Raw genomic sequence first — 21943 nt, 5'->3', positions numbered from 1 at the left:
TTCATCTTCTCCCCTCCCTCCAGCCAATTCAAACCTGCTTTGCAGAGATAACTCTATCTCCACCCCTTGTGGGAAATCTGAGGTGGGTACTGTTACTTTTCATCTCCGTCTCAGATAATTAGGAGTTATTTTGAGTCATGACAATTTCATGTCAGCAAGAAAATGCTGAATAACGGTCTCTCTGAACTGAAAGGTTAAACCTTCTGTTCTTCCCTGGCTTGGTCCTTCTTCAGCCTGGAAGCCTGAAGTGAGAAAAAGTGGAGGCCTTGTGGTCAGCTTCTCTTTCTCATTTTTGTACTTTGCCACTTTTTCTTCTACATCTTTCAACTCCACGGGATTGCCTTGGTCTCTTTCTGGGTTGGGGGATGGGAAATGAATGAAGGGAGATAAGGAACTCTTTTTTTTTTTCACTATTGGTTCTTTTGGCTTCTTCGGAGATTTCCTCATGGAATCATCCAACTGTAGCTTTTTTGGTGTTTGCAAATGCTCTCCTTCATTCAGCATTTGCTTCCAAGGATACACCTGCAGCCACTTTGGGCTGAAGTCACATTAGGAAGGCTCTCGGGCAAGGCCTCCTTAAGGGCTCCAGGAGGGCTGGCTTTCTCTTCTTCCCAGCTTCCATCTCATCTTGGGAAACCCTCACACGCCCTTCAGAATGTCCTGGACTCTTTGGAAAACTGATAAAGACTGTTCTTGCTCCTTGAGGGCTTTAATTTCTCATGCTATCTTGTTCGCCTCATTTAGGAATTGTTATATCCTGGGAACAAGGAACATCCAATGTATCACCCCAGGAATTAAAATCCAAAAGAGGGGATGTATCTGCTGGTTGATCAAATGGTTGTTTTGTATGGGTAGGAAGTAGATGACTTTTCTTATACAACATACTTTCCACTTGCTGAGATACCTTTGGAGACAAAATGATTATAACAATTAAGTCTATAGATTCTTTCAATAACCTGGCATCCTCTGCTTAGGCACAGATGGCAGGAAGGATAGGTAATTTCAGGCATGGGGCATCTAGATAGTTGTGAGGGACACCGTTCTAGGATGTGGGGGCTTTTTCTTTCTCTCAGAAACATCCAGCATTTATTACTGTATAACTGGATATCACCGTGGTAGTAACTTTGTAATTCCTGGCTCTGGGTCTGCCGTGGTTCATCTGTGACACAATCATTTCACTCTGAGTTTACTCCACCTCACCCTTTCCTAAGGGTCCCTCAACAGATCCCACAGACACCCCACTCCACCTTTACCAATGCCCAACTGGCACTTCTCTAAGCTGAGGCTGCAATTCTTTAGGGAGATTCAGCACACAGGTGGCTTCAAGTTGCCTTAGTGTTGAGACATAAACATTGCCGCTTTGGGCCTCGGTGCCCCAGCATTAACCACTGGACTCTTACACAAACCTCACCCTCCACGGGACCCAGGGGATTTCTACGTCGTTCACATTGTCATAGCTCAAACCCAGCTTCTTCCATTCTAACAATACTGGGTTCTCAGATTCCAGTAATGTCCTGTATGCCTTGTATGCCCTGTTCAGGTCCACCTTCTAAGTTTCTGGTCATCCGGGTGGGTTTTCTTCTTCTCAGCAGGGCTTACTATAATGGAATTTTGCCCCTGCTTCCCATTTTGGAGATTGAGATCTTCCCCCACACCTTCTGTGGGAGTTCTGTCCTGTTGTGCAGGCAGATGGAGCCTGGACTTTAGAGCTCACTTGGGCTCCATGGAGTTACTTATACACATTAGGTGTGAGCACAGGAAATGACTACAGCCTTGTGAAAATGATTTGGGGCTAATAGCGATGGCAAGTGAGGACAAGATGAAGACTGACTTGGAGAATGTAACACTGTATGCCAACTATATTCAAAAAGAAAAAAGAAAGGCTTAGAGCTGGCCACGTTGTTAAGGCAGAAAAAAAAAAGTGCCAGAGTGATAAATTAAAGCCAAAGTAAATCAGATTTGAGAAAAAAAACCATGCAGTGTCATTAGAATGCCAAGAGGGAGAGTATCCTCACTAAAGAAAAATAAATTGTTGGGGCGCCTGGGTGGCTCAGTCAGTTAAGCATCCGACTTCGGCTCAGGTCCGTGAGTTTGAGTCCTGTGTCTGGCTCTGTGCTGACAGCTTGGAGCCTGGAACCTGCATCAGGTTCTCTGCCTCCCTCTCTGTCTGCCCCTCCTCTGCTCGTGCTCTCTCTCTCTGTCTCTCAAAAATAAATAAACAAAAAAATTAAAAGAAAAATAAATTATTTAAAAGTGAATACCACATTGTACCAATGTTAATTTCTTAGTTTTGACAAATGTGCCACATTATGTAAGATGTTAGCCTTAAGAAAAGCTGGGTGAACTCTATTATCTTTGCAACTTTTCTATACCTAAATCATTCCAAAATAAGAAGTTGAAAAAAAAAAAAAAGAATACCAATGGAAACATTAAGGTATTTACACTAGAAATAAAGAACTTCTTTACCCTAAACTTTTTTGGCAGAGAAAAATGGTTTTCGAAGGACATTTTGAAGTCTCATTGTTCTTTGCGTAAATATGTATTGTAAAGTGGTTCAGTTCTGTATAAATTCTGGGAAGAATCAGTTGATGATTCTTGGTTTCATTTTCAGGAAACTCACTCTTTCAACAAATAACTTTTGACCTATTATGAGTCTTGTATACTCTAAAGATACATTAGTCAACAAAACAGACAAAGACCTATGCTCTCATGGAGCTTACATTCTAGTGGGTTTGGGGGGGGGGATCAACAATAAACATGAATATAATAAATGCATTGCATTGTATGATTGAAGATGATAGGTGCTGTTGGGGAAGAAAAGAAGAGAAGAAAAGGAACAGCAGTAGTGTGCATGGATCCTGAGCTGAGTACAATCGTAAATAGGGTGATCAGAGCAAGCTTCATTAAGAAGATATAGCAGAGCAAAGATGAAGGAGGTGAGGGAACAAAGCATGAGGATATCAGGGGAAGAGCATCCCAGGCAGAGGGAACGGCTCTTAGGTGGAGCTTGCCGACAAGTTTAAGCAGCATCCAGAGGCAAATGGTCAAAAGCAGCAACTGGGGGGTGTGGAGCAGAGGGGAGGTAAGTAGAAGATGAGGTCAGGAAGGTAAGGATAGTGGTGGGTGGAGAGGAGCACAAATGATATAAACTTTGGGCAGTTACTCTGGAGGAAATGGGGAGCTATTACAGACTTTTGAGCCAAAGGGTGACATGGTCTGTCCTATGTATTAGAAGGATCATCCTGAACTGTTTTGTGCATAGGCGCTGGGAGGGCAAAGGCGGAGCAGGGCAAACAGAAGGCTAACGCAGTAATCTAATGAGAGATACTGGTGCTTTAGTCCTGAAGGAAGCAGTGGAGATGGTGAGAAGTCATGAACTGGAGTTGGCTCGGTCCAGTCTCAAGAGCCAATCGTTACATTTTCGGGAAGTTTGCAAAGCAGTTGCTAAATGTGGCATTGTTAAAAATTAAATTATATAAATTTACAATTAAATACATTATATTGAAAACTCGAGTCGTCAATACTCAAAACTCATCACTCCTTAATTGTTGTTACCTAACGATTTTACTATTAATTATTATTATTCTGCTCCTGAGGTCAGTTATGTGTATCCATATGGTGAACATGCTCTAAAATGGGGCACTGCTGCGCCTCTCTCCGCGATTCTGAATTCGGGGACATGACATTAGGAGTTTGTCAGCCATCGTAGGCGTATTTACATTACAGAAATTAACAGATGCTACAAGTCAGCGTTCATTTTGTTTTTTAAAGGGAACTAGTTGTTAGACATTCACCAGCACACCACTGCTTTGTGCCTTCCCAACCATAGCTAGGAATGAGTACCACTACCCCCCCCAAGGCTTTCAGGTTTCCCCATTTCTGTCAGGTCCCCACCCACAGAGGGGCAAAGCTTAATAAGAGGTTAAGTGGGTATTGTGCGTATTACAACAGGAGAAAGGTAACATATTTCTCTTAAGCCTCATACCATTAATACATATTTGGTTATGAGAACTCACCATACCTGTGACTGAATCTTGAGTGCCGGACCTAGCTTTAATCCCAGAGTGCTGCGAAGATGCTCCTCGGTGAGTAATGGCAAGGTTTCTCCATCAATGGCATGATCTTTAAATACCTTTATCAAAAACAAAAGGTGTTAACTTTGCATGTCTTTGGAAAAAATTCCTGTGTGGGGCAGCTGGGTGGTTCAGTCAGCGGAGCATCCGACTCTTGATTGCAGTTCAGATCATGATCTCACACTGGTGGGATGGAGCCCCGTGTCAGGCTCCATGCTGAGTGTGGAACCTGCTTAATGTTCTCTCTCTACCTTTGCTCCTCTCCCCACCCCCCTTTTGTCTCTATTAAATAAAATAAGTAAATAAATAAAAATAAACAATTTTTTTTAAGTAATCTCTATACCCAACGTGGGGCTCAGACTCATGACTTTGAGATCAAGACTTGCATGCTCTCCCCACTGAGCCAGCTAGGTGCCCCCCCCCAATTCTTTCTTTCTTTCTTTCTTTCTTTCTTTCTTTCTTTCTTTCTTTCCTTATTTATTTATTTATTTATTTATTTAGAGAGACAGAGAGAAAATGCAAGAGGGGGAGGGACAGATAGATTGAATCCCAAGCATGATCTGCACTGATAGTGTGCAGCCCTTTTCGGAGCTCGAACTCACTATGTGAGGTCATGACCTGAGCCAAGATCAAGAGTCAGTCACTTGGGGCACCAGGGTGGCTCAGTCGGTTAAGCATCCGACTCTTGATTTCAGCTCAGGTCGTGATCTCACGGCTCGTGGGTTTGAGCCGCTCATCTGGCTCTGTGCTGACAGTGCAGAGCCTGCTTGGAATTCTCTCTCTCTCTCCTTCTCTCTGCCCCTTCCCCACTTACACACACATTCTCTCTCTCTTTCAAATAAAAAGAGTCGGTCACTTAACCGACTGAGGCACTCCCCAAATTCTTGTTCATATATAGGTATTTTAGTTTTGCAGGAACCATTAAGACTGCTTGAGGATGACACTTCAGTTACTCTCTCTTCTGTGATCCAGTAGCACGCCTGTGCTCTTTAATGACTCTTGGAGTACATTGTAATTCTGTCTCTGGAACTCAGTTCCAACCTGGAATGGTTATGACTTGAGGGCAGGCCCATGTCTTGTTTACCAGTGCCCCTATAATGCTGTGGCTGGGATATGGTAGATGTGCAATAAATGTTGCTGGGCAAACCAATGAATGGACAAATAGGCTGAGTAAAGTGTGGTGGGTGGAAACCATGGCAGACAAATTTTACCTCTCACGCTGACAGGTGCAGTGTCTCGGTCCACTGCCCTGCGTGCATGGCAAGGGGAGGAGAGGGAAATGCAGGCAAATGCTGTGGCGCTCGGCCTTTCCGGGGCCCTATCTGTTCTGCCTGTGTAGTGCCGTGCCTTCTTTTCTTCTGGAAACTAGGAAGGCCACTGGTGGACAAAGATTCCAGGCAGATAAAGAGATGAATCAAAAATCTGGGCAGATTTGGTAGTGCTGTAATTTCATGATCTCCAGCTTCCATCTGCCCGGCAATCCTCTATTTACTGATAAGTTTTCTCTTTTTTCTATTTTCAAGCTTTCTTCACGCTCTTCAAACTTAAGATCTTACAGAATCCTCCCTCATTTTCAGCAGATTGTATAACTTCCTAATTGAAAGAAAAGAAAAGAAAAGAAAAGAAAAGAAAAGAAAAGAAAGAAAAAAGAAAAGAAAAGAAAAGGAAAAGAGAGAAGGGAAGGGAAGGAAAGAAAAGGAAAGGAAAGAAACCAATAGACAAGAACTTCCTCTAATTCTGCCCAGCAACCTAAAAACTTATATTTTCTCCCTTGGTCCTGATATGGTGGAAGAGGGTCTCTCAGTGTTTGAAGACAATCTCTTCATGTGTACTGTGTGTCCTCACCCCTCCCACCTCAGGCTTCACTCAGCAGATAACCCCCTCTCTCAGTGTTAGTCTCCCCTCTTGAGCTGGCTCCTTCCCATTGGCATTTACCCAAGTCTCCATCATTAAGCAAACAATAATAAGGCACCTACACAAACGCTTCCTCACTCTGTCTCTAGATACAGCCCCATACCTCTCATCCCCTTCACAGGCCAGTTTCTCAAGAGTTTTGATCTTCCCTGCCTCAATGTTCTTACTGTCCAGTCATTCCTCAGTCTCAAGGACTCTGACTTCTACCCTCACTAAGCCACTAAACCTACTTGTCTCTGGGTCCCCGGTGACTCTGCTGTTACCAAGTGCATGGATGTTCCTGGCGTTCCTGGTTGTATTTGACATTGTTGACTACTTTTTCATTAAAAAAAAAAAAAAAAAAAAAAAGCTCTTTCCTGGCCTTTGCAAGGCGCTCCCTCCTGGGTGCTCTCTGCCTTTCTTTCTCAGTCACTTGTGTGGCTATCATTTCTTTATCCATGTTTATGGGTTAGGGTTCCTTAGGCTTCTGCCTCCAGTGCTCTTTGGTCTTCCTGATTCATCTCAGTCTCTCTCTTGGCTTCAGTGAATATCTCTTTCTGCCGAAGGCTCCCTAATGTATACCTTAAACTCACAAGCTGAATCACGCCAGTTTTGCCTTTTCCATAGTGTTCTTGTCTACCCGCCCCACTGGTGCTACCCTGGATCTAGAGCTTCCCCACTAGTCTTGCTGCCCTCAACCTATTTTCATAAGAGCAACCTGAGTGACCTTTCTGAAATATAAAGCTAAGTATGCCACTCACGCTTAAAACCTCCACTGCCTCCAGGATAAAGCCACAGTCCCTCCCTGGGTCTCCACAGCTCTTTGTGACCCGACCCTCTCCCCTCATCCAGCCTCTTATCTTGCCGTTGTCCCCTCTCTCACTTGGTCCTGGCCTTCTCTGCCACTGGAAGCTATCTCGAAATCCCAACTGTGCTAAATTCTTTCTGGTTCCTGGTCTTCACTTGGAAATTTCTCCTTTGCCTCTCTTCCACCTCACCTCCCCCCTCAGCTAGTAATCTCACTTACAGATGCCTCTCCCTTCAGGAAGCCACAAGGCCCTCCCGTGTGTGCCCACCATGCTCCGTACCTGCTCTCTCGTAGCATCTCCACGTTGATGTGGAACTCCTTACTAGTGTCCCTCTTCTGGACTTTAAGTTCAGTGGCAAGGGGAACCATATTTGCCTTGTGTCCACTATATTGGAGGGCATGCCTCAGGACTGACTGAAAAGTCAAGTCTTTTGGGGAAGCTTCTGTACTAGGAAATTCTTGTTCTAATAGATTTTAGTTATTTATAAACTGTGTTTGCTAAGTAATTATTTTGTTTCCTACTTTAATTAAGAAAATTATGGGGCGCCTGGGTGGCGCAGTCGGTTAAGCGTCCGACTTCAGCCAGGTCACGATCTCGCGGTCCGTGAGTTCGAGCCCCGCGTCAGGCTCTGGGCTGATGGCTCAGAGCCTGGAGCCTGTTTCTGATTCTGTGTCTCCCTCTCTCTCTGCCCCTCCCCCGTTCATGCTCTGTCTCTCTCTGTCCCAAAAATAAATAAACGTTGAAAAAAAATTAAAAAAAAAAAAGAAAATTATAGAATGCCTAACATGAACTAACTTATCTTAGGCTAAAGTGAAAAAGTTGACACTTTGGTTAGGCTTGTAGCCTTATCTTGGGGAAACGTATGATTTCTCTTAACGTTTTTTGAAGTATTAGGAATAAATTAAGGATTCCTTTTACCATCTTTGACAATACCTAGGGGCCCAGGTACCCTTGACTATAAACCATATGGCCCAATATCTTCAGCATAAAGTAATTGTGGTGGAAAGAGCTAGATTTGTAGTCTCATACACATTTTTCAAGCACTCACTCTCTTAGACACTGTGATGCTCAGTTTTGCAGCTGAGACTGCAACATAGAGTTAATATCTTCTTCATGGAATTGGTATACATTAAATTTAAAAGATAATCTAAACGACGTGTCTGATACAGTGCCTCGCATATAGTCCATGTTCAGCAAAAAGTAGGCATTATTATAATAATGAGACAACCAGTGTAGAAAAGGTTAAGTGAGTTGCCAAGAAGCTGAGCTTGCCAAGTAGAGAACTTAGAAAATAAAAGGTTTCTCATTCTGATCCAGGATTTTCGCTATGTAATCCTGCTGCCATTCAGAGAAAGGGGTACTGGTGGAAACAGTTAAATGTATTAATGGTGGGAAGGTTTGGCCCATTTCTCTTTCCTTTGTAGGGATTCCATTGAGCAATGAAAGGATGCATTTTCTTTTCTTTTCTTTTTCAATTTTCTTAATGTTTACTTATTTTTGTGAGAGAGAGAGAGAGACAGAGAGAGAGAGAGAGAGAGAGAGAGTGGGGGAGGGGCAGAGAAAGAGGAAGACACAGAATCTGAAGCAGGCTATAGGCTCTGAGCTGTAAGCATAGAGCCTGATGCTGGGCTCGAACTCATGAACTGTGAGATCATGACCTGAGCTAAAATCAGCAGATGCTCAACCAACTGAGCCACCCAGCTTCCCCAGGATACTTTTTCAAACAGAGACAGGTTGGCAGCTGGGACTGACTTGCATGAGGACCCAAGCCTCAGCCCTGATGGATGAACCTGGGCCTGAGGCAAAGTTGCAGAATATGCCCGTGTCACTCACATGTCCCTCCTACTTCATTGTCAAGACAGCAGTTTAAGCCAGGAGCACCATATAAATGTACACATAATTTTAGTAATTTCAGTTCTTTTAGGGAGAGAATATTTTATCTGCTGAGTTCCTTGAATGAGACATTTACTTAGAACAAACAAGATGTGTCACAGGCTCTCCTGGATGTCCCTGAACAATTGAGCTACCAACCCTCTCTCTCTCTCTCTATTTAAAAGAATTCATTTGCATAGGAGCTTTGAGGTTTAGTTGTGGTTATTTTTTTCTGGCTTTCTTTTTATACCTACAGGAGGCAGTTGGTAGGAGGTTGCTGAGCGGCCACCTAAGGCAGAGATGAGAAAGAAGATGGCAGGGTGGGTGTGGGAGACATGGTGGGTGTGACCCTGACTAGTCCCAGGCTGTGACATACTAGACAAAGGTTCCAGTGACAGCTGTGCCCGAGCTGTGCTGCTTCTGAGCTTGTTGCGCTCAATTGCATCCAAGGGGACTCTCTCCATTTCTGTACGGAATACTGTCCCTAACACGGCAGGGGCACGCCCAGCAGGGCAATGTTCTTGCTGTTGATTTCACCAGCAGTCACCAGCTGAGAGGGAATAGACTCATGAAGAAAGAAGAGCAGAACTTGACCCTAACCACATTTGAGAAACACCTAGAAATAACTGTTCCATTTCTTGGGGTGGGGAAAGGAGCACTGACATCCTGTTGGTGAGAGATAATGAGTCAGCAAAGTGTGGGGTATTCGTGCTTATGTGACTTCTACGTACCCACAAGAAGACGTTTGGGATGATAAAGTATGAAATGCACGTAGCATCATTTATTACAAGAGCGGGTCTCATACGCGGCACTTCCATGCCTGTGGATCACTGGCTGATGAAGAATAATGAGGGGCCAAACAGATTCGGCCCACCCAGAAGCCAGCAATCACATGTTCATTGCTTATTGCTGATTTCAACTGTTGCTTATTTCGGACTGTTATCAAAATTTGGTAACTTTGCTGTACTGGCAGTTGGTGCGGCACTTGACAAGTGGAATAGGTAAATTTAAAAAGGGATTGCCCCATGGTCAATGACTAATAAGAAAATAATAAGGTTAGACTCATTGAATGGGAGAAAATAGGACAAATTTTTTTTACAAAGTATGCAAAAAGACAAAGTGGATAACTGAAAGAATACAACTTGCCTGATAAGGAACCCGTTATCTTGAGGAGCCTCTGATAGCATGGTGAAATTAACGTTCGTCAAGAACTTATAAGGTGCCAGGCCCTCTTTACTGCTTACCACAATCCTTTGAGGATGAATTATGTAATTATCCCCATTTTAAAGATGAAAAACAGCACTAAGAAGACAGGCGGCTTGTCCTAGGTCACATGTCCAGAAAACGGAAAAGCCAGGGTTTGAACTTGTACTTTCTAGTTTCATAAGCCATGCTCTTAACTGCTCCTCTATCTAATTTTCCATAAGTCCCATAAACAGAACAAAAAAAAAAAAAAGAAAGAAAAAGTAGAAGAATTAATGGCATTAAATTGAAGAAAAAAAAATGATCATAAAACCAAGATCTGAAAAAAGTCATTTCTAACATCAGTTAATTATGTTAAATTATAATGTCCTTTCCTTGCCTTCTTTTCCTTTGATATATAAACCAAAGATAACGACACCAGATTTAGTAAGCAAATTGCAGCTTAAAATTGTGTGATTAAATCACTTGAAAAAATAAACTTTATATATGAAAATGTAGCATTGACATAAACTTCAAAAACCGGCCAACCCATTATTTTTGTCACCAGTTTTCCCATGTGAGGAGAGCTAGTCTTCTTTCCAACTGTCCTAATGGTTCATTATGATTCAAAAAAATACTATTTTATCTACCAGACTGAATTATACGTGTGTATTCACTTTTGCATATTGCCCTGGCATAAATAGAGAATTTTAAGGTAGTTAATTTCTTATTTTTCAGATCTGTAGGCTTGTTATTCTTTTTAGAATAAAGAATATATTTCTATTACCTATTAGGAGTAGCCTAAAACTTCTGGTACAGAAGTATGTGCCCCCCAATGTTTGCTATATGGAAGAATAGGGAAAGTACTCATCACTTCTCAATATTTTTGGATGTTTAGCCTCCGAATCTCCTAATTTTGGGTAAATTCCTATCTCCCAGGAATCTTGACGGAACAGAAACTAATGCCAGACATTGGCTTTCCCAGCCTCCCCTGCAGATGGGCTGTGGGGACATGACCCAAGATTCAGCAATCAGAGGCTCCTGTCCCCGGTCAGTCGATGACATACGAGGGGCAGATTAGAAGCAAACTCAGAGAAGCAAACTTCTCTGGGAGAAAAATGCAAGTTTGGCAGAACCCGTGTTGAAGGAAACATATTTCAAAATGTCTTATTTTTATGAAAGTACTTAAATGTTCAGTCACCTGAGCATAATCTGAACAACCTGGAAGGCCCCTAATGAAGTTGTGCACGTCATTCACGGTCCATTTCTGAATATCTTCATCCAAAGACAGATTTTCCCCAATTGTAACCAGTGGGTGCGCTCCTTTAAAAGTGGAAAGGAAATTATTTTGTGGTATACAATTTCCAGGAAAAGGGGAAACTAAGAGCACGTTTTTATGTATAGTTACATTAATTTCCTTATATTCTATTACCACAGAGGGTCCCTTCATATCTACGTGCAAGCTCCTTAAACAATACTGAGAGATATTTTCTAAAAAATTTAGCAATCTCCTTTATTTCCTTCTTTTAAAGGATCTTTAACGACAGCATTATCGTAAATAAACAAAGACATTCCATACTGCTTCATTTTCTCTCAGGTTCTAATAGACATGCCCTGTGGATTTCATTCTCCAGATGAACACTGTCACGTTCTATGATATTCTATGAATTATCATCCTCTCTAGGTGACATGAGAATGTAGCCACATATTCATCGAAATGGCAAATTAACGCTTTGTAAGGGTAAGTCACCAACACAATTGGCTTGGTGACTAGATTACAACCACCTTCCCCAAATACCTGTGTTTTAAAATGTTTTTACCAAAAGAAGTTCTAGAAACTATTCATTGTTTGTTTGGGAGGGTAGTATGTTAATGTTTTTAGGTAATAAGTTATCGTAACAGGAATGGGCACTGAAAATTAATGCTTTTGTTTAACTGTCTATTGTTTTCTGCACTTAAATACAGGGGAGATGGAATTCATACTTTTAAGGAAGAAGTCCCTCTATTTTGTATTGAAGAAATTAATAGCAAATTAAATTAAAAGTTTAATTCAAAATTCTGGTAGGTTTCCCCATCCTTCCTCATTCTTGCCTTCCTAGCTTTGGCTGGAAATTCTCTATACAGCAATATATAAATAGAGACAAGTTTCACTAATATGGCTTATTGGAACAAACATAATAAAGGGACTTCAAGAAGACGTAGTCCTAAATAGGATTAAGAAAAAGAAGAATAAAAGGAAACGCGATGGGAATGGTACATTATGTAATAACTTAAGGGCGTGGTGACCTGTGGCTCATTAGAATCTGCCATTGGCCCCTGACACCCACCTGGCAGAGATGGTCGAGGAACTGGGGGACAAACCCCATTCTTTTCACCACAGGCTGCAAAGCCTTGCTCTGAAGTCTTCTCCTTTGCACCATCCCAGGCCTTTGCTTCTAGGGGAGCACCATGAGCTCCCCAAGGTTTTTTATGGGTGGGCTCGAGCTCCCCACAGGTGTTGCCAAGAGCTGGCTTTTCATTGGTTTCCCTTGACTTCTGATTGTTGAGAGCTTCGGTTTCTGGTTCTTTTGCAAATTCATCCTCTTCGTAGGAAATCACATGAGTCTGGCCTAAGATTTTTTCTTCTCCTTGGCTTTTAGAGCTCTCAATATCACTGTCTAGAACTTTCTGATTCCCAGCACCTCTCCTGAGACGACGACATTTCTGACCCCAGCTTTCTAGAAAATGTGGACCAGCTGCCACTATCGTGGGGGTTCCCTGAAGGTTTCTCAGGGTGCTTCTGTGAAAATGCAGGTCACTGGCAGGGAGCATGCTCCTGCCATGGTAGTTGGCTGGGCCAGGAGGGATGCTGGAGGTATAGAGGAATGGTATCCCTGGTCCTGCTAGTCCCTTGGGATTCACTTTTTCTATTCTCCTTTGCTGGTAAAATGCATGCATTTCCATTTCCATCCTAAAAACAAAACAATATATTTTATACACCCCAAGAAAACTGCTAGAAATATAATCTTAATGGTTCTCTGTGTTCCTTGAGATGGAACCTCTGCTTTTCCCAGGTCTTCCCACTACTTGTCAGAAGTTTGTTGGGTGGAAACACGAATTCCCTTGAAAATCACCGGGAAGGAGAGTTTGGAATGAGATCTGAGGATGAAAGGTTTGGCCGAATCTCACAATGGAAGTCCAAGGCCTGTCTTTAAAGCATTAGCTCTAATAGATCTGGCAAATTTCGCAGGAATGGGAATAACATAGCACAGGGTAGTTTCTTGCCAGAAATTAATCCTCGAAGAAATCAAAGTTCTGGAAAGAGTTTTCTAAACCCCACAGTATAATCTTAGTGGGACTCAAGGAAGTCAACGCAAGTCTCAACTGTTACAAATCAATGCAATTGGCAGGAGTTGTGGGGGAGGATTTGTTGGGGGTTTTGCTTAATTTATTTTGATTATTGGTTATCACCTGGACTCATTAGGGTTCAGTGATGGAAAACTGAGTCTGAGGCCTTCTTGTACCCCGGGGCCATGCCCTAGTCATTATTGCTGTCTTTTCTTTCTCCTAGTTGCTACAGCTGAAGTCCACTTTTGGGGCCACTGATATGGGGCTGCCTGGGCTCTGCTTGTAGAGTCCGAAGTGGGGTTGGCAAGCTTAGCTCCTATATTTGGGCAGAACTGAAGTCTTTTAAAACAGAAGTGCAAATATGAATTTCAGGGGACTCACAACTAGGCATTTTAATTATGAGACATTATTAAACTCTTAAGATCTACAGACATAGATTCACTATGTAATTTCTAATCTTACTTTTATCTGTAACTAACTTAAATATATGTTTGTATATATTTCTTTTTGTAATATTCCTGAAGTGCTTTTTGTATGTAATCAGGTATCTATCTATCTATCTATCTATCTATCTAATATGTATATAATTAGAGTTTGTATATGTATACAACACAAAATACAAATATAATGAATGCATATAAAAAGTATCTCTATATCTATCTATCTATCTATCCATCTAAAATCAATGAACAAGTGAATAGAAAATAAATAAAAACAACACCATTATGTTACCTGGCAGTATGCTGCCTTTGAATCATTTCATTCCTTCTTGCCATTGCCTTTATGGATTCAGGTGGTAAAATGCCCCAACCTTAAAAAAGAAAACCACCATCCCACCCCACAAACAAATTAACAATGTCCATTTAAAGATAATAAAAATAAAATACAATGATTTAAAAGAACATCCACCCACCAGTAGAGCACAGTGTTGGAAACAATATCAGATAATTGCTGTTCAGCATCTTAGAGTTACTTTGGTGATGGAATGATAAAACACTAGATAATTTTATTTTTCTTTAAGTATGGGTCTCATGATTGGTGACATTTTCCTGCCATACTTGAAAAGGAAAAAAAAAAATGAAATGAACTGTGGATCTCTTTGTTTCTAGCTTTTAAAGCAAAAACGGATCATTTTTCTTTTCTTTTCTTTTGCTGCAAGAGGAATCAGTTGACCTTAAAAAAAAAAAGTAACTAAGTGCTTCTTGTGCACCAAAACCCCTGCAAATAAATGCAATGATTTCATGGATAAGATATAAAGCTCTCTATGTGGATTTTTTGGTGTGTCTGAGGAAGATACTTTTTGCAAAATGTCTTCAATGAAGTTGGTAGAAATTACATTCTTTGTGTCAATCTTCTGAAGTGTCTTGAAATAACAGCAGCATTATGGAATTCAAGGCTCTATTCTTGCCTGGTAACTTTATGCTCTACTGATTTTTTTTCTTTCTCTGTACTCCTAATACACTTAGAGTCTATACAGATGCTTTTTAAACCATCTATGGTAAAGCAGTATTTTTTTTTCTTTTAAAATTTCCACCCATCATGGGCCAAAACAATTTTTTAAAATATAGTAAAACAGCCTGGGTGGCTCAGTTGGTTAAGCGACCAACTTCGGCTCAGGTCATGATCTCAGGGTTTGTGAGTTCCAGCCCCACCCTGGGCTCTGTGCTGACAGCTGGGAGCCTGGAGCCTGCTTCAGATTCTGGGTTTCCCTCTCTCTCTGCCCCTCCCCCACTCATGCTCTGTCTCTCTCTGTCTCAGAAATAAAATTAAAAAAATTTTTTTTTAAAAATACAATAAAACAAACTTTTATAAAATTGAAATGAAAACAAGGACAACTACAAGTGTAATGTAAAAAATGATCAGATTAATAGACATAGAATTACCCTGTCAAATTGCTGCAAAAGTTTATCTATTTATGCATTTATTTGCACAACCTCTTCATAGACCAGCACAGGTCCACAGAGAATTCTTCAACAATAATAGACATACAAATTGTACTTGTTTTATGTAGTTTTACATGTGAAAATCTGTTCTCCCTAACACAGCGGTCAGTATCATGAGAGAATTTCTTCTTGCACATGCTTTGTACTAAGTTAGAAGAGCTCATTAACTGCTATTAATAACCCATCTTAAAATAAATAATGCTATATCTTTTTTAAGGGAGATTATTTGTCATTCGTAAAATTCAGAGATTGGATGAGGTGACCTCTAAAATCCTCCTAATGCTAACACTTTATATTTTTTATAATTTAGTGGCTTCAAAATATTCTTCTCTAGAGAGCCAGCATGGGTGAAACTATCAACCCATGAGGTACTGACTGCAAAAGAATGCTGAGAAATTTCTCACGAGAAGTCCAGTTTAGAGGGCACAATTTTAATTACCTGGATTTTAGGACCCTCTGAAATCTGGAATCCCCAAACTTATTCCAAGTTTCTTTCTCTTTCCTAAATAGATGACATCAAACTTAGTGCTAGTCCAGCTGTAATAACCTACTTTCTTCCTGATACCCAATTTTTTGAAATAGATTTGTGTCTTGGTTTCTATTTTGCTAATTTAGTAGCTCCGTTTCTATAGGACTGAGGCCCTAGTTTTCCGTTGCTTACTCTCCTACACATCAGCCTTGAGGCAGGAGACCTGACCTCTGTCCCTGAGACAGGTGGTGAATTTGCTTGCTTGTATCCAAACATTGGCAGCTTCCAGATTCTTTATCACTAAGATGGGCTCTGAGTCAGCAATGCAACTATTTCACTGGTCTATTTATGTGTTGCCTGTAACCATGGGCTATAGATTTACTGGGTTCTTGACGCCAGATGGGGTTTTCATCCAGGATTAGCTTTTGGGACAACCTTTTTGGTCCTTGGAACACTCTAGTGGGTGTGTCCAGTTTCAGTCAGGCCCTGGCTTCTACGCCCTATCCCCTTGCACTGGATCCATGCACAACATGCTCAGATCCAGGCAGACTGGTGTCTTCACTGGCCCTGGCACCAATCATATTTTTTCTTGTTCCAGGCTTTTCACTCCTACTTGTTCTTATCTATTGAGAGTTGTTGGAATTGGAGAGCAGGGACAAACAGAAACTCATGAATACAGTTTTGGGGGATAAGATACATCAGTTTGATCTTCTATATGATGAGGAATTTCTCTCTTCTTAATCTCTCTTGAGCCCCCACCAGTCATGTTTTCATTGATAGCCCTCTACTGAGACTGCTCTTATCAAGATCACCAATGAGCTCCACTCAGCTAAATCTAATCATATATTCTTAGTTTTTGTCTACTTCATCTACGAGAGGCATACTTGACCCAGATGCTCACTCTCTCCTTAAAACTTCGTCCCTTGCCTTCAAGGCCACCAGGCTCTCCTGGGTCTCCTCCCATCACACTGTTTTCTCCTGTTTCTCCCTTGTTTGATCCTTCTCATCTTTTGGATCTTGTTGGTATGTCCTAGATATCATCCGTTTAACCTCTATCAACACTCACTCTAAAGATGATCTCATTTAGTCTCATTTAGCTGATGACTTCCAAAATTATATCTCCAAGCTGTCTCCAGAAGTCCTCTCTTCACTTTAGCTGCCTTCCTGACATCTCCCACTGATTATCTGTTAGGTACCTCAAACGTAACAGGAGCAAAACAGAGCCCATAACATCTCTCCCACCCCAAGAACTCTGTTCCTCTCACACTCTTCCTCAACAGTGAATAACAACTCTACCTCTCCTATTGTTCAGACCAAAATTTTTGCTATCCTCCTTAAGACCTCTCTCTCACACAGCTCATATCTAAACTGTGAGAAAATCTGTTATTTCTACCTTCAAAATAATTACAGAATCCAACTACATGTTACTATGCAACTGTCACCACCCAGAGCCAACCCATCATAATCTTTTGGCTCTTCTGATAGCCCATTAACTCCCATCAGTTTATCTTCAGAGCTTTGATCCTATCAAGTTTGTCTCAAATACAGGAGCCAGAGCGATCCTGGTAAAATGTAAGTCAGACCATGTCGCTCCTTTGTGCAAACTCCTCAAAAGCTTCCCCTCCTACTCAGGATAAAAGGCAAGCCTCCACTTTGACCTATCAGGCCAGAGGTAAACAGCCCCAAGCCCCCTTAACTCTCAGATCTCATCTCCCCATGACCCCTTTAGTTCTTCACATGTAAGATAAGACAGAGATATTGCAACTTTTCATGTTATTCCTCAGTAAATTGGTGGTTGGAGGCGTTAAGCAACTTACACGTGGTCACTTAGTGGTGGAACCATGATTGAAACCTAGGTAGCAAGTGCAGAACTTACAAGCACACCTGCCACACAGCTTTGCCAAACTTAGCAGTAAATGCGATGGCACGATGGCAGAACTTAATGCAGCCATCCAGGTCACACTGGTGCCACAGACCATCGATTGCTCATACCTGAGTAGACATGATTGGATAGCACGTTCGGTATATTTGCATTTGGTAGAACAGAGGATCCAAATTGGGAAGGAACACAAAACTGTCTTGGGTCAGCAGGAGCTACAGTGGAAGACAATAAATCTCTAGGAAAAAAAGATATAAAATAGATAAATTGAGGATGGAACAGTACAAATTTTCCATTGCATAGGCAGTGAGATTTTCTAATTGCCAGATGAGATTCTATCATCTCTTCCAAAAATAAGATGCAAAAATCCTGCAGCCTCTTGGTTTCAGTAGAAATGTGGTGAGAAACATCTACTAAGGAAGGATTGACCCAGCTGACAACACAACAGAAACATCAAGAAAAAAAAAAAAGTTTTAGAAATGTCTGGAAAAAATCTAATCAAATTAATACTGCTCTCTGATTTCCCATGACTAACATACTATTCTGACCACATTCTTTTCTCATGTAATGGACACACTTTGCCTTGGGTTTTGCCATCTGGGATCAGTGTTTGACTATGTGGTGGGCAGTTTGTTTGTTTTGCCAAACTTCAGTGGTCTCGAGAAGTCAAAATTTATTGTTCACACCCCACAACAACAATAAATAATGGACATTACTTTCCTCTCAGAATGTCAAAATATTCTAAAGAGGGGAAAATAAGAAACTACCAGAGTGTACAACCTAAGTACTGATAATGTCACTTTTATTGAAAGAAAAAAATTGTTCTATCATGAGAAAACCAGGGTACTCAACTGTTATGGAGTGAGTTGTGTTCCTCCCAAATTCATAGGTTAAAGTCCAAACTCCCACTGTGACTATATTTGTAGATAGGGCCTTTCATGGGGTACGTAAGGTTAAATGTGGCTATAACAGCAGAGCCCTGATCCGATAGGACAGGTGTCCTTAGAAGAAGAAGAGGAAGAGGAAGCAGGAGTGCATGCACAGAGAAAAATGCCAGGTGAGGGCACAGCAAGAAGGTGACCGTCTGCAAGCCAAGGACAGAGGCCTCATCACAAATCAACTCTGCCGACACCGTGATCTATGGCTTTTCAGACTCCAGAACTAGGAGAAATAAAATTCTGTCGCTGAATCCATGCAGTCTGTGGTATTTTGTTAGGGCAGTCCTTGCAGATTACATCAATGTTTATACCTGTATGATGCCTGTCCCATAGTAAGTGCTTGTTAGCTATGTGTGGAGTGTGTCAAGCAGGCCCCAGATGGGAAGTGATGGGAAGTGTGTTGAACGTGTGGCCAGCAGAGCATCTTGATATGCATTTGTGCACCACAGTTCATGGAAGTGACACTAGACAAGAAAACAAAACTGGAGTCACCATCATTTGAAACGTTAATGGTCATCCATTTTCTCCTTCGAACAGAATAGTATATTGGAAAGAAATACCGATCCACCGTTGGAGGTTCAAATGATGAAGGAACCAGTGGCATCCTCTGCTGCCCTGGTGCCGTCAGTAAAGGATTCATGGCCATCGTTGGATTTATCATCAATATCTCTCGCCACTGATGGAGTTCTAAAAAGAATCAGATAAATATATAAACAAAAAACTACACTTTTAGTGAACTATTTGAATTTTTCTTGAACACAACAAACACCTTTTGTATTTCCCCAACATCTGGGGAGACCAGCTATACCAAACTTTCACTTACACAAAACCCCCTTCACTGTGAGCTCCCAGACCCAACTGCAGAACTCAGTGATTTTCAGCTTGTCCTTGGAATTCGTTGATGAGTTCACAGGAAATACCACACCATATTACAAGCAATAATAAAATTAAACCAGCCTTGCAAGATTCCAGAAATACCAACCTCCTTTCTTACAACTTACTTTGATTTTTATATTTCCAGGGGTATGAATGTGTCTATTTCCCATATGTTCAATCTTTAGAAAAATCTTCCTTTTTAATTGTTAAGATTAAAATAGAAAAGGGAAAATCATAGTGGCTAAAAATACATCTAGTTAAAGTAGATATAGACTAGGACTGTGTTTAATCAGAACAAGTGAGCAAGTTGTATCCAAATATACATGAACACAGGATGCATAACTTTATCTGAAGAACCTAATGACCAGAAATAGGGACCGTTGTTAAAAGGATAACATTTTGGTTTACATCTTCCTGTTAATTATTCATGTCCTTTGAGTAATTTTAAATATTAAACAAATACTAGTCAAGCAGGTCATTGTCGCTTTTCCTTCATCCTCCATTGTCACTTCAAAAAATTCAAGATACTTACAAGTATGGTTTTAAAATATTTTATTTTATTTATTTTGAGAGAGAGAACAAGAGTGTGCATGCATGCACGCATTAGTGGGGGAGTGGCGGAGAGAGAGAGAGAGAGAGAGAGACAGACAGACAGACAGACAGAAAGAATCCCTGAAGTGGGGGCTTCATCCTACAAACTGTGAGATCATTACCTGAGCCAAAATCAAGAGTCAGATGCTTAACTGCCTGAACCACCCAGGCACCCAGATACCTACAAGTGTGTTTTTTAAAAAAGGAAACTAGGAGGGACCCCTGGGTGGCTCAGTCGGTTAAGTGTCTGACTTCAGTTCAGGTCATGATCTTGTGGTTGGTGAGTTCGAGCCCCACATCAGGCTCCACATTGACAGGGCAGAGCCTGCTTGGGATTCTCTCTCTCTTCCTCTCTCTCTACCCCTCCTCTACTTGTGCACACTTTCTCTCAAAATAAAGAAATAAACTTGAAAAATTAGGAAATCGGGGAGAAAATGTTCTGCTTTTCAAAGTAGCGATCTTCATTTTTTCCTTTCTTGTATGTATATTTGATTTGATTGTTAAAACAGTTAATACACTCATATAGACCAAAAACTAAAAATATAATGGTATTTAAATAAACTATCCCTTTTTTAGCTTCTTTTTAAGACTGAAACCTAATGATCATAGTCCGTAGTTCACCTAACATTGGCTTTTGCCATTCATATATTTAAAACATTTCTTTATGTTGATTTCTTTTCACTGGGTTTCTGTGAGGTCAGTATAGTTTCCTCTCCGATAGTGACCTCAGAGAGTCTAGTGACTAGTCAGGATTAAAATAAAAATATTTGCCAGGTACCTGCCAGCCACGGTGAGAATGCCAACAAAGAACAAAGGTTGGGTATATGTCAGACATGGGCTTGCAATTCTGTCAAGAACACTGTCATGCCTTGAAATCTCAGGTCCTCCGTGTGCAATCTGGTGCACAGCCCCCTTCCTCCCCTTAGTCCATTACACAACAGAACAATGTGGGACACATCTGGGTGTTATTGAACTTTCATTTGTGTCATAAAATGACTGTCTTTGGCAGAAGTTTGAACTTACCCACGAATGAGATAGAATCTTTAAAATTATAAAATATAATGTTTATCTTGCATTTTATGTGATGCTGGAGACGAATCAGGAGGAAGGAGGAGGAAAAAGAAGGAAGAAAGGGAGAGGTGCAGAATCCCTCCAGAGCAAGGATTGCCTAGATGTTGGACCACCCCTCTTCCTCACACACATCACCTGAGGGAAATGCCATAAAAATTAGTCACCAAAAACAGATGAGGCTGTCTTATTCTGGCATTCCCCCTAAGAAGGCCTTCAGACAAGGACTTGAATGCAGGTAGTGGTCCCAAGGAGCTCACAAGGGGGAGTGGGGAAGTGAAATCAGGAAGGGAAAAGCTGATAAAGGGAGAATTAATGTGTGGATTACTACTCTGGGCAACTGGGGATCAACGCTGCTAAGACATCTTGTGGAACACACCTCAGGATTTGTCCCAATGAAAGACAAAGAGACGGGTAAACAGCCCCTGGATTATGCCTGATCTAGATGCAAGGAACTCCTGTGGTGTGGGAGGGAGCCTTCAGACCAAGAAGCTGAGAGGGGCAGGTGCTTGAGATGGGGAAGGACTTCCCCATGGTTGAAGATGAACTTGGAAGGGGGCCACGGGGAGCTCCCATATATCTCCCTCTGCCCCACTGGCAGCAACAGTGTGTGGGGCTGTTGAGGCAAGGTGATTACCTTCTAATGTCATTCCAGTAGAGAGCTGGCACAAATGCCTTTCTTCCGGAGTACCAGGTTCACCAGACAGAGGAATACATTTACGAGGTTCCGTAGGGTCCATTGTCTGCAACAACACAGCAGGATTGTTTTTTTACTGTTCGTCACGCGTTTAGTGAAGTAAGCAGGGAACTCAAGGCTATCAGGTTAACAGAGATGAAGAAATGGAGCATCAAAGACAAGTCTGATCTAATTTAAATCTGCTTAAAACTCTTCTTGGTAACATAACTGTTCTGGATCCTATGGTTCTTGGGTGCGGTTTTTTTTTCTTTTTGTAATGCCAAGGAGATTGAATGTGATCTATAAAATTTTGTTACACATCTGATATAGTAGTTTATTATTTTTTA

At 41.4% G+C, this 21943-nt stretch overlaps 1 protein-coding gene across 1 annotated transcript; it reads right to left on the bottom strand.

Moving 5' to 3' along the window:
* Positions 1–736: 736 nt before the first annotated feature.
* Positions 737–21660, bottom strand: SAMD7 (sterile alpha motif domain containing 7). The gene is made up of 8 exons (XM_047874119.1): positions 21558–21660; positions 18946–19072; positions 17561–17685; positions 13889–13967; positions 12157–12779; positions 11031–11152; positions 4022–4132; positions 737–904 (listed from the first exon to the last, which is right to left on the bottom strand). Exons 1-8 carry the CDS (start codon positions 21658–21660, stop codon positions 737–739), a joined length of 1458 nt encoding a protein of 485 aa, XP_047730075.1.
* Positions 21661–21943: the final 283 nt, after the last annotated feature.

The sequence above is a fragment of the Prionailurus viverrinus genome, chromosome C2 (genome assembly GCF_022837055.1).
Source record: "Prionailurus viverrinus isolate Anna chromosome C2, UM_Priviv_1.0, whole genome shotgun sequence".
NCBI lineage: Eukaryota > Metazoa > Chordata > Mammalia > Carnivora > Felidae > Prionailurus > Prionailurus viverrinus.
Note: the sequence above shows the minus strand (reverse complement) of the source record. Positions and strands in the feature narration are given on the sequence as shown.